At 42.1% G+C, this 11,598-nt stretch overlaps 1 protein-coding gene across 5 annotated transcripts in view; it reads left to right on the top strand.

Moving 5' to 3' along the window:
• Nucleotides 1-1,212: 1,212 nt before the first annotated feature.
• The window catches only part of PML (PML nuclear body scaffold), a 52,808-nt gene continuing 42,422 nt past the window's right edge, over nt 1,213-11,598 (top strand). For 3 of the 5 annotated variants that reach the window (XM_061159021.1, XM_061159022.1, XM_061159023.1), the window contains exons 1-2: nt 1,216-1,454; nt 3,372-3,838. In XM_061159021.1, coding sequence (XP_061015004.1) covers nt 1,320-1,454; nt 3,372-3,838 — 602 coding nt within the window. In that variant the 5' untranslated portion in view covers nt 1,216-1,319. Of the gene's footprint in view, nt 1,455-3,371; nt 3,839-11,598 lie in introns of all 5 variants that reach the window. The other 2 variants (XM_061159019.1, XM_061159020.1) reach the window with 2 other exon arrangements.

The following is an 11,598-nucleotide window of genomic DNA, read 5'->3' as shown; positions in this document are numbered from 1 at the left end:
TGGGAGTCATCACAATGATTGGAATGCATTGAGGTTTGAAGACGGGAGCACTGGCCCAGTGATGCCACCTGGAGCTGTGCCTTCTCCCCTCACCAGCTGAGAGCTGGGATTTCTCCTTTGACCCATTGCTAACTTGCTGTCTTCTCACTTTTCTCATACCTGCCCACGAGCTCTCCCCATTCTCTACTGCCTCAGATCCACCAGCCCTTCCAGCTGTCACACCAGGCATCATCCTATTCCCCTCATGTCCACTGAGCGTCCTCCCAGTGTCTGACTCAGGTCCCTCCTCTCATCCCACAGCCACTCTCCCAGACCACCTGGCCCTAGGTTGTCAGACAGACTGTCCTAATATACACAATGGACATGGTTCCTTGTTTTCAAACCCTTCACCAACTCTGTTATCCACAGTCCTAGTCCATCTTATCAGCTATCATCTTGCCCAGCCCATCCTCGTCTGACATTATGCATGGGTCCCTTCTTGAATCTGAAAATAACCAAAACGAGTTGCTTTTTTCAAAACTAGTTTCCAAACAGGTTCTGTTTCAAACCTCCATGGCTTTGCATGTGCTGGTCTCTCAGTTTAAAGGGTCGCTCACCCATCCCCGGCCTCTGAATCCCTGGCAAATTCCCACCATCACTTCAAATCCCAGCTGCGTGATCTCCTCTCCAGCCAGTCTCAACACTGTGAAAATCTCCCTTTGGGGGCCTGCTCCTCCATTAGATATGGGGTGCTTCAGACAGTAAAGAATCTGCCTGCAGTGCAGGAGATCTGGGTTCCATCCCTGGGTAGGGAAGATGGCCTGAAGAAGGGAACGGCTACCCACTCCAGTATTCTTGCCTGGAGAATCCCACGGACAGAGAAGCCTAGAAGAGGACAGTCCATGGGGTCCCAAAGAGTCGGACAGGACTAGAAGACTAACACTTTCACTTTTTTTTCCAAAGTAGGGGCCACGCGTGGCCCGGCTGTGTGGCTCTTGCTCCCATCTGAGGGCTGGCACGAAGCTGTGCCAGGGTGAGCTGAATGAAAGATTCCACGCCGAGGACAGGGACGGCTTCTATCCTGAAGTTCTGCCACTGTCCTGCGGGTGACTTCTCCTCTCCCTCCTCATCGCTCTGGGCGTGTCTTCAGGACCCTGGCCCAGCCTCTCCGCTCCTAGAACTGCCGGTAGCTAGTGTCTCACTTCCTCTGGGAGGCGGGCCCTGAGCTGGCACCTCCCCTTTAGGGCTGCTCCTGGAGCTCAGCGTTCTGGCGCCTGCCTCTATTTCAGCTTCTCCGCTCTCGAAGAGCAAAACTGAGAATCGAAACTGCGCGGGATTCCATGCAGCAGGATCCGGAACCGACCGGATCGCCGGGGCCCCAGCAGGACCCCGCGCTGCCCCACTCCCCCAGCATGCCTCCCCCGGAGTCACTCTCCGAAGGCCACCAGTCCAGCCACAGCGACAGCCCCACAGAGGTACTACTGCGTTTGGGGAGATGGGGTTCGGGCTTTGTTAATTAGGTTTGGTCGGTGGAATGGGGGGACTGGGGAACTTGACCAAGTACCTTGAAAAATGACGCAAAGAAGGGAGACCAGGTGCGAGGGTCCTGACCTTCTCGGCAGGGTTAGGGGTCGTGGAAAGTAGAAAAGGGGATCAGCATGAGTTTGAGGGAGGAGTCTCTCTGGGTTGCTATTCCCCACGAGCAGCGGGGTGATGCCGAGGGTGAGTGGAACTCCGGGCCAGACTCTTCCGCCCAAGCTGGCGACATGCCTTTTATCCCCTACCTCAGATGAAGGACCACCTGTTAAGGAAAATGGAGGTAGTAGTCTTATCGCACCCGCCTGGCAACCCCGGACATGTGCCAGGTGTGGAAAAGCCAGAACCCTTGTTCCCAGATCAGAAAGTGGGAGAGAGGTGTCTTGGCTAAGGTTCAGGGTTCCTGTGGTTTCTCCTCTAGGAAACTTCTTGGATCCTTTTCCTGGAGCACCGTGCTCCCTCAACCCTCATCCCCAGGGGTTTTTAAGGGTTTACTGGTCTTCTCTTACACAAACTCCCCACCCCCAAAGGAAGTGCTTAGATCACTTGCTCTGTTTTCTTCCAGGCCCTTTTTACTCTCTTTCATGAAAGTACAAATAATACCATATTGCATTAACTTTTATTAGTTGCATTAAAACACCTAAGAATAATATTTACAATACTAGCTAACATGTTTGAGTATTTCTCATGTGCCAGGTACTGTATTATGTTATGTATGTTTTATCTGTTTCTAGGTGTACAATTCAGTGGCATTAAATGCATTCCACAATGTTTGTAACCATCACCACCGTCTATTTTCAGAATTTTTTCATTGAAACAAAATCTGTACCCTTTAAGCTCCTCATTCTCCTCTTCCCCCTAGTTGCTGCTAACCTCTAATCTACTTTCTGTTTCTCTGAATTTGTCTAGTCTAGATATTTTATGTAAGTGGAATCCTACAGTATTTATCTCTGTGTTTGGCTGGCTTTACTTAACATGATGTCTTCAAGGTATATTCATGTTGTAGCATGTATCAGAATGTCCTTTTTAAGGCTAAATAACATTCCATTGTATGTACATACTACATTTTGTTTTTCCATTTATCTGTTGATGGACACTTGAGTTGTTTCCACCTTTGTGAGTAATGCTGTGTACAGAATAATGGATGTACAAGCATCTGGATCCTTGTTTTCTGTTCTTTTGGGTATATAGCTAGGTGTAGAATTGCTGGAGCCTATGGTAGTTCTATGTTTAAGTTTTTGAGGAACCATCAAAGTGCAGTAAGCATTTTGTGTGAGGCTTTATGACCCACATTTAATGAATCTCCTTTTTTAAAGTCCCTTGAAGGCAAGGGTTTGTCCTGGAATCAGGGGTCCCCAAGTTCCAGACCACGGACTGGCACTTGTCCTGGCCTATTAGGAACCAGGTTCACAGTGGCAAGCAGTCAGCAAGAGAGCAAAACTTAATCTGTACTTACAGCTGCTCTCATTGCTTGCACTACCAAATTATCACAGTGGAAACAGAAAAATGTGCACAATAAACGTAATACATTTAAATCATCCCTACATCACCCCACCCATAGAAAAACTATCTTTCAGGAAGCCATAACCTGGTCCCCAACGGGTTGGGGACTGCTGCTATACATCTGTGTATCTTGTCTCATGAGAAGCAGATGCTCAGTAAATCGTGGAGTGAGTGTGGGAAGGCCTAAGTCAGTGGAGGACTGGGATACTGATAAGCCTGGGTTTTTGTGTCATCCAGTGACAGCCTGGTATGAAACAGGAAGTGCCACTGTCAGCATGCAGCCACAGGATGGGTATCCGGTCGGGTGGGGACTCCTGGGACTTCACGTCTCACCTCCCTCTCTGATTCCCCAGCAAGCCACGGAGGAAGAGTTCCAGTTCTTGCGCTGCCAGGGCTGCCGGGCAGAAGCTAAGTGCCCCAAGCTCCTGCCTTGTCTGCACACGCTGTGTTCAGGATGCCTGCAGGAGTCCGGCGTGCAGTGCCCGGTCTGCCGGGCCCCCTGGCCCTCAGGCGCCGGCACGCAGGCCCTGGACAACGTCTTCTTCGAGAGCCTGCAGCGGCGGCTGTCGGTGTACCAGCAGATCGCACGTGAGCAGGCATTTTGCACCCGCTGCAAAGAGCCGGCCAGCTACTGGTGCTTCGAGTGCGAGCAGCTCATCTGCCACAAGTGCTTCGAGGCGCACCAGTGGTTCCTCAAGCACGAGGCCCGGCCCCTGGCGGAGCTCCGCAGCCAGTCAATACGGGAGTTTCTGGATGGCACCCGCAAGTCCAACAATATCTTCTGCTCCAACCCCAATCACCGCACTCCTATGCTGACCAGGTGAGCAGGCCGGCCGAGGGTGGGGTGGTGCATCTAAGAGCCAGGTAGAGGGTGCGGGGAGCAGAGATCCAGAACCTAACAGCCGGGGCGTGGGTCAAGGAGCTTCTGAGGTCTTGCAGCTCTCAAGGTGGTCCACACACCAGCAGCATCAGTAGCCATGACCACAGTTTACGCTTTCCTGTGGGAATGGATGGATAGTAATAGTTCCCAATTTCCCCACACAAGAAAATAATGCTGCAGAATCATCTTTTCACCCATATCCAGTCATTTCTTCAGGATAAATTTTTTAAAATACCGTGACTCTGTGAAGGGATATGAAAGTTTTACATTTTGATACATGTTACCAAACTGCCCTTTAAAAACTCTTAAAGAAAAAAAAAAATAATAAATAAATAAATAAAAACTCTTAAAGAGTGGAATTTTCCATAAGCGCTGCCACTCAGTCTCCCTAAGCTAGATTGTAGAATGAGATGTGGGTAGTTAGTTCCTGGCTCAGAAGCACTCCCGAACTTCCTGGGAGGGTCTGTATGGAGAAAGTCAAGTCCCATTTTAATAATTTTTGCCAAGCAGCACAGGAATTTAAATTCAGGTTTTTTGAGACAAATAAAATACATTAATACGGTTCAAAAAATTGCTAACAAAACTTATAGAGAGAACAAAGTCTCCATTCCATTTTGTCCCACATCTGCCTAACACCCATCCCTTCTCCCTCCCCAATCCAAGGTTAACCATTGTTACCAGCTTTAAAGGGCTTCCCTCGTGGCTGAGCTGGTAAAGAATCCGCCTGCAATGTGAGAAACCTGTGTTCGATCCCTGGATTGGGAAGATCCCCTGGAGAAGGGAAAGGCTACCCACTCCAATATTCTGGCCTAGAGAATTCCATGGACTACAGAGTCCATGGGGTCACAAAGAATCAGTCAAAACTGAGCAACTTTCACTTTCACCAGCTTTAAAAGTTTCCAGAGTTTATGAATATACACACAGATACAAGTCTTATAGGACTTATTTTTCCCTTTTTTAGCAAAAAGATAGCATACCCGTGTGAACTTTTAACACTCTCCTCTCACCCACCTACAATAAATAGCTGTATAAGATTCTTGGGGATCAGCTTACAAAGTGAAGGTATTCTTTGCCCATAAGGGGCACACTCAGACAGAGTTCCATTCCTGCTAAACTATAACTTACGCTTGCTTCCTGCTAGGAGGTTTACCACCTGTACTACCAGATTCCACAAGGGCTGATATTATTGTTTGAGTTTGGATTTCTTTATTTATTATTGAGGTTGTCCAGTGACTTCTCATGTGTTTATTGGTCATTGAGCTTCTTCATTTGTGAATTGCTTACTGAGGTCCTTTGCTTGTTGATTTGTTTACTCTTAGGAATTACTCTTCAATTATAAGAGCTTGTTATAGTGCAGACATTTTTCCTGTGTTGACCTTTGTCATTCATTTAATATAAGGTGTTGTGTTCAAGTTTTTAGTTCTATATAGTCTAATCTATTAATCTCTTCCTTTATGGTATCTGGCTTTGGTCATCCTAGGAAAGATTTTGCCTATGCCAATATTGAAAATATTTACTTATACTCTATTTTAAGAGTTTCTTTTTATCATTAAATCTTTAACTCCCATGGAACTTATCTTTGTGTGTGATATAAGATAGGAACACTTGCTTCTTGTTTCTCTCTAGATAGAAAGCCAGTTCTCTCAATAACTTTCATTGAATAATCCACTCTTTTGGCTTGATTTTTCCCATTTTTTAAAAATTGAAGCATAGTCGATGTACAATATTCTATAAGTTACAGGTGTACAGGATAGTGATTCACAATTTTAAAGGTTATACTTCACTTGTAGTTATTATAAAACATTCGCTATGTGCCCCATGTTGTACCATATATTCCTCTAGTTTATGAATAATCTGCTCTTGACTTTGATCTGAAATGCCCTTTTAATCTTGTACTACATGTCCATGTAGTCATGAATATGTTTGTAAATCTCTTCTGCACCAACAGAGTGCAGAACACAATTCCTATGCTAACCCTTCTGCTATAAGAGATTCAGTAGCTTTATATTTAGTAGGGTGAATTCCTACTCTTCAGAAATAATTTTGCTTTTACAATTTGTGCAGCTTCTTTTGCTCTTACACTTTAGGCAGCTTCAGAATTCGCATGTTCTTTGGGATTTTGATTGAAATGGAATTAAGTCTTGGAGGAATTGACCTCATCTCTGGTTACATCTTTTGGGTTTGAAAAAGAATTCCATGGACTGCATAGTCCATGGGGTCACAAAGAGTCAGTCATGATTGAGTGACTTTCACTTTCACCAACTTTAAAAGTTTCCAGAGTTTATGAATATACACACAGATATAAGTATATAGTCTTATAGGACTTATTTTTCCCTTTTTTAGCAAAAAGATAGCATACCTGTGTGTACTCTTAACGCTCTCACAAATATCTTGAACTTTTAAATTATAGTTAAATTTACAACATGTAGTGAAGGTCCCAGGTGGCTCAGCAGTAAAGATCTGCCTGCAGTTCAGGAGACTCAGGAGACATGGGTTAGATCCCTGGGGCAGGAAGATCTCCTGGAAATGGCAACCCACTCCATTATTCTTGCCTGGGAAATCCCATGGATGGGAAGAGCATGGCAGGCTACAGTCCATGAGGTTTCAAAGAGTTGATCATGACTGAGCAAGCACTGCCTATGAGATAATATGCAATAATATTATGAATGGAATCTTTTCCATTATAGTTTTTAACTGATTATCATTAACATTCATTAATATGTATGTGTATATATATAGTGAAGAAGGAAATGGCAACCCACTCCAGTATTCTTGCCTGGAAAATCCCATGGACAGAGGAACCTGGCTGGCTGCAGTCCATGGGGTCATAAAGAGTTGGACACAACTGAGTGACTCACACACACATACTATATCTAGCCATCCTATTGGGCTCTTTTATTCTTGTAAGTTTTTCCATTGATTTTTTTTTTTTTTTTTAGATTTTATAGGTAAGTAGTCATATCACCTAGAAATAATAAAAACTTTTTTCCTTCCAATATTTATACATATTACCTTTTTGTAGCTTTGTTTCACTGATTTGGCCAGAACTGCCAGGGCAACATTGTATAATGTGAAGTGGTTAGAAAAGGCAACTTTGCTTTGTACCTGTCTTTCATGAAAAAGTTTCTTATGTTTTCTTGTTCAGTATGATGTTTATTGTTGACTTCCTTAGGTGACTTTTAAAAATCACATTAAGAAAGTTGCCTTGTGCATCTAGTTTACTAAGAGTTTTGTTGTTGCTCTTGTCTTATTTTAACTCAGGGATAGGTGTTCTTTGGACTCTGAAGGTGTCCTTTCACCTTTTAGTATAATGAATGATATCACTAGGTTTCTTTATGTTGAACCATTAATTCCCAGGAGGAAAAACTGTATTTGGTCATGACATACTATTATTTTAGTTTCTAGCTTGATTCCATTTATTACTGTTTTATCTAGGCTATTATCTATATTTGTAAATGTGCTCAATTTTTATGCATATATATGATTTCCTTGTCAAGTTTTTGTATCCATTTGATACTAATCGCTTTCAATGAGTTTGTAAGCTTTTTTGAACATGATGATATATATAAATTGCTTAGCATAGTGCCTGGCACATATTAAATACTCAATAAATGTTAAAATACTATTCTTATAATTTCTCGGTTGTAGAATAAAGGACATAAGCAATTCAAGCTTATAGAAGTTTCTTGAAAAGCTATCTGAGACAGGTGCCTTTTTTGAAGAGTAGATTTTTTTCCCTTTTTGGGGACAGTCATGAATCAGATTTTCTGGAATGTTTTCTAAATCATCTTGCGTTATCTTACAATTTAAATATCTCCTCTATACCTGTAATTGTGTCCCCTTTCTTATTTCTCTTTTTGGGGGGAGGGGGGTGAAGTAGAAAAGTTTTATTCCTTTGCCAGGCAAAAGGAGACACAGAGGGCTCTTGTCTCAAAGTGAACTGAAGTGAAGTCGCTCAGTCGTGTCCCCGACTCTTTCAACACCACGGACTGTTGCCTACCAGGCTCCTCCATCCATGGGATTTTCCAGGCAAGAATACTGGAGTGGGTTGCCATTTCCTTCTCCATTATTTCTAATGTTTTATGAAAGTTAAAGTGTTAGTCACATCTGACTCTGCAATCCCATGAACTGTAGCCCACCAGACTCCTCTGTCCATGGGATTTTCTAGGCAAGAATACTGGAGTGGATTGCCATTCCCTTTCTCCAGGGGATCTTCCTGACCCAGGGTTCAAACCCGAGTCTCCTGCACTGCAGGCAGGAGCTACCAGGGAAGCCTCCTAATGTTGTATATTTGTGCTTATTTTAGTGGTCTTTTCAAAGCACTAGCTCTTTTTTTGATCTTTTTATTGCTTGCTGGTATTAATGTTTTCCTTTTTTCTAATTAATCATTTTATTTTTAGCATCATTATTTGTTGTACTCTTCTCTCATTATTCATCTAACTGAACTGAACATCTAATTCCTTTACTTGCTATCCTCATTGTTTACTGCATTCTTTGAGTATAACATTGCCTGCCTCCCATAACTGTGACAAGTAGTGTAATCATAGTCAATCATTTCTCAAATATCTCTAATTTCAGTCTTTTCTCTTTTCAAACATTTTCTCCTTGTTAGAAGAGTGTGGGGGAGAACGTTTTCTAAAATTCTCAAGTGGCTTGTATTGTTTGATTTAAATGTTTGATGTTAATTTCTACAATATGGTCAACTAGTATTTAAGAGTTGTATCTATGACTGTGTTGAGGTTTTCTTTGGGGCCTACTGTATTCCTTTGACTAGCACATTCCTCGGATTTTTTTTAATGTGTATTCTTTGTAGAGATGTATCTATATCTCCTCTTTCTACTCTTGTTTAAATTTTTAACAAACATAATAGAACATATGTGTGTATGTGTATCTCTCTCTCACCATCAAGAGTGAGTGAGTGTGTGTGTGTGTGTGTGTGTGTGTGTGTGTGTGTATGTGTGGTTAGTTGCTCAGTTGGCATCTGTTTCTTTGCGACCTTATGAACTGTAGACACCCAGACTCCTCTGTCACTGGAATTCTCCAGGCAAGAATACCAGGTTGACATTCCCTTCTCCAGGGCATCTTCCCGACCCAGGGGTCGAATCCAGGTCTCCTATATTGCAGGCAGATTCTTTTCCAACTGAACCATCAAGAGTAGATTACAACTGTTCTTCCAAATAGGATAAAACTTTTAGCATACTTTTTCTTCTCTCCTTCCATTCCCACATTCAGATATAGTTGGATTAACATGAAATTTTATCTCTAGATTATTACCAAATTTTCTATGTCTTTTCTATCCTAAGCAGCTTTTTTTGGCAGTTAGTTATCACATTGTAACCCACTTGTTATTTATGATCTTAGATTCTAATTGGTGTTGCTGCCCACAATAATTTTCTCTATATCTTCCTCTTTCTTCAATTATTTAATGTTATTCATTTCCCAGTTGACTGGAATACTTCAAGTAAATTTTTTGGTTGATTTTTGAAGCATACTTTCCAGAACTTTGAGTATCTTAACTTGCAGGTTCTTTTGCTGTCACATTTCTGTATTTATAATGTTTTTTGGTTGTGCCATGTAGCTTGTGGGATTTTAATTCCCTGACTAGGGATCAAACCCAGGCCCTAGACAGTGAGACCACGGAGTCACATTTAAAGGAAAGTTTAGCTCATTGTAAAATTCTGAGGTCACGATCACAAATCTTTCATCTTGGAATACATAAACATTGCTTTGTACATTTGTGGCCTTCAGTGTTGCAGGTGAGAAAGTCAGTTATTGTCTATTTTTCCTCTCTGGGTAATCTGTTTTTGTTTGCTAAGGATTTTAAAAAAGATCTTTATTTTATTTTTCTGTGATGGGTCTTTGTTGCTGCATGCAGCCTTTCTCTAGTTGCAAAGAGAGGGGGCTACTCGCGGTGAGAGGGCGTCTCATTGCAGTGGTTTCTCCTTGTGAAGCACAGGCTCTAGGCGTGTGGGCTTTAGAAGTTTTGGCACATAGGCATTGTTGCCCCCCGAGGCATGTGGAATCTTCCCAGACCAGGAATCCAGCCTGTGTCTCCTGCATTGGCAGGTGGATTCTTAACTACTTGACCACCATCGAAGCCCCTGCTAATGACTTTTATGTAATTTTTCTTTATTCTTGAAAATATTTCTTCAAGCTATAGGTCTTTTCTTTTTTCAATGATCCTCTCTGACATTGTTGAACTGAAAATTCAAGTCTTTCTTCAGCTCAAAGAAATTGTCTTCTACTTTTTTTATGTATTGCTCTCTGTTCATTTGCTTATGTTTTTCTTTTTACAAGTATTTGTGTGTGTGGCTTTTTTAAAATTAATTTTTTATTGGAGTATAGTTAATTTACAATGTGATATTAGTTTCTGCTGTATAATGGAGTGAATCAGTTATACGTACACATATATCCACTCTGTTTTAAATTCTTTTCCCAAATAGGTCATTACAGAGTAATGAGTAGAGTTCTCCATTCTAAACTGGAGGTTCTTATTACTTATCTGTTTTATATATAGTACTGTGTTTATTGGAGAAGGAAGTGGCAACCCACTCCAGTGTTCTTGCCTGGAGAATCCCAGGGGCGGCGGAGCCTGGTGGGCTGCCGTCTGTGGGGTCTCACAGAGTTGGACACGACTGAAGTGACTTAGCAGCAGCAGCAGCATCGTGTTTATGTCAATCCCGGTCTCCCAATTTACCCTTCACCCGTGTTCCCCCTGGTACCCATAAGTTTGTATTTACATCTTTAACTCTATTTCTGTTTTGTAAATAAGTTTGTTTGTTTCATTTTTTTTTTTAGAATCCACATATGAGTGACATCATATGATATTTGTGTTTCTCTGTCTAACTTAACGTCACTCGGTATGGCACTCTCTATGGTCAGTTGTGTCCAAGTGCGACCCCATGGACTGTAGCCCCCTGGGAATTCCATTAATTCCGTTACTTTGCCTTTTTTCTTCCAGATTCTCATAGGTACTTGAATTGATTTTCTAATCCACCAGCTCTTTTTTTTTTTTTTTTTTGAGACTTCTTTCTACTGTTTACTACATATGTTGAGGGTTTTTTTTTTTTAGGTTTTTCCCCTAGCAATCATGTTTTTTTTTTAATTGCCAAATAAGGTCAGTTTTCTCAGGATGCTTTTTCTTGTCGGCCTATTCTTCTTTTCTCAATGTATATTCTTAAATCTCCCTAACTAACAAGCTTAGAAGTTTTGGAAGTTTTTATGTTTCCTATATTACCCTTTTATCAATGTGAGCCAGAAATCAGTTTGGTCCCCATTTTGGCTGCTAATTCTCTTTATAGATCCTGTGGTTTTGTGTTGTCTGCTCACATGTAAATGTGAACATCTAGATCACACAATTTTAGTAGCTGATAGGCAGCAGTTATATGAACCACAGTTTATATCTTCCACCCTGCAATAAGGACAGGACTTCCGCCAGAGCCCCAGGATGGTGGTAGCTTACGGAGTGCCTCACCTTTTAGTGTGGGGGTGAGCGTGGATTTCTCCCCAGGTATAATGAGCAAGGAAGTCCTTCCAGAAAGAAGACAGGATTCTTTTCCCTTGTGCATGGTAGATGGCTTCAAAAAGCTGACCGTGTTATTTAAAAACCATACGTACACAGTCACAGTTCACATTGTTTCACATTTTATCAGTGATTATTAGAAAACCTCAACTTGTTTCTTCTGCACAAAACCTCAGTG

Source organism: Dama dama, chromosome 13, assembly GCF_033118175.1.
Source record: "Dama dama isolate Ldn47 chromosome 13, ASM3311817v1, whole genome shotgun sequence".
Lineage (NCBI taxonomy): Eukaryota > Metazoa > Chordata > Mammalia > Artiodactyla > Cervidae > Dama > Dama dama.
The sequence above is the reverse complement of the archived record's forward strand: the minus strand, read 5'-3'. Positions and strand labels throughout refer to the sequence as shown.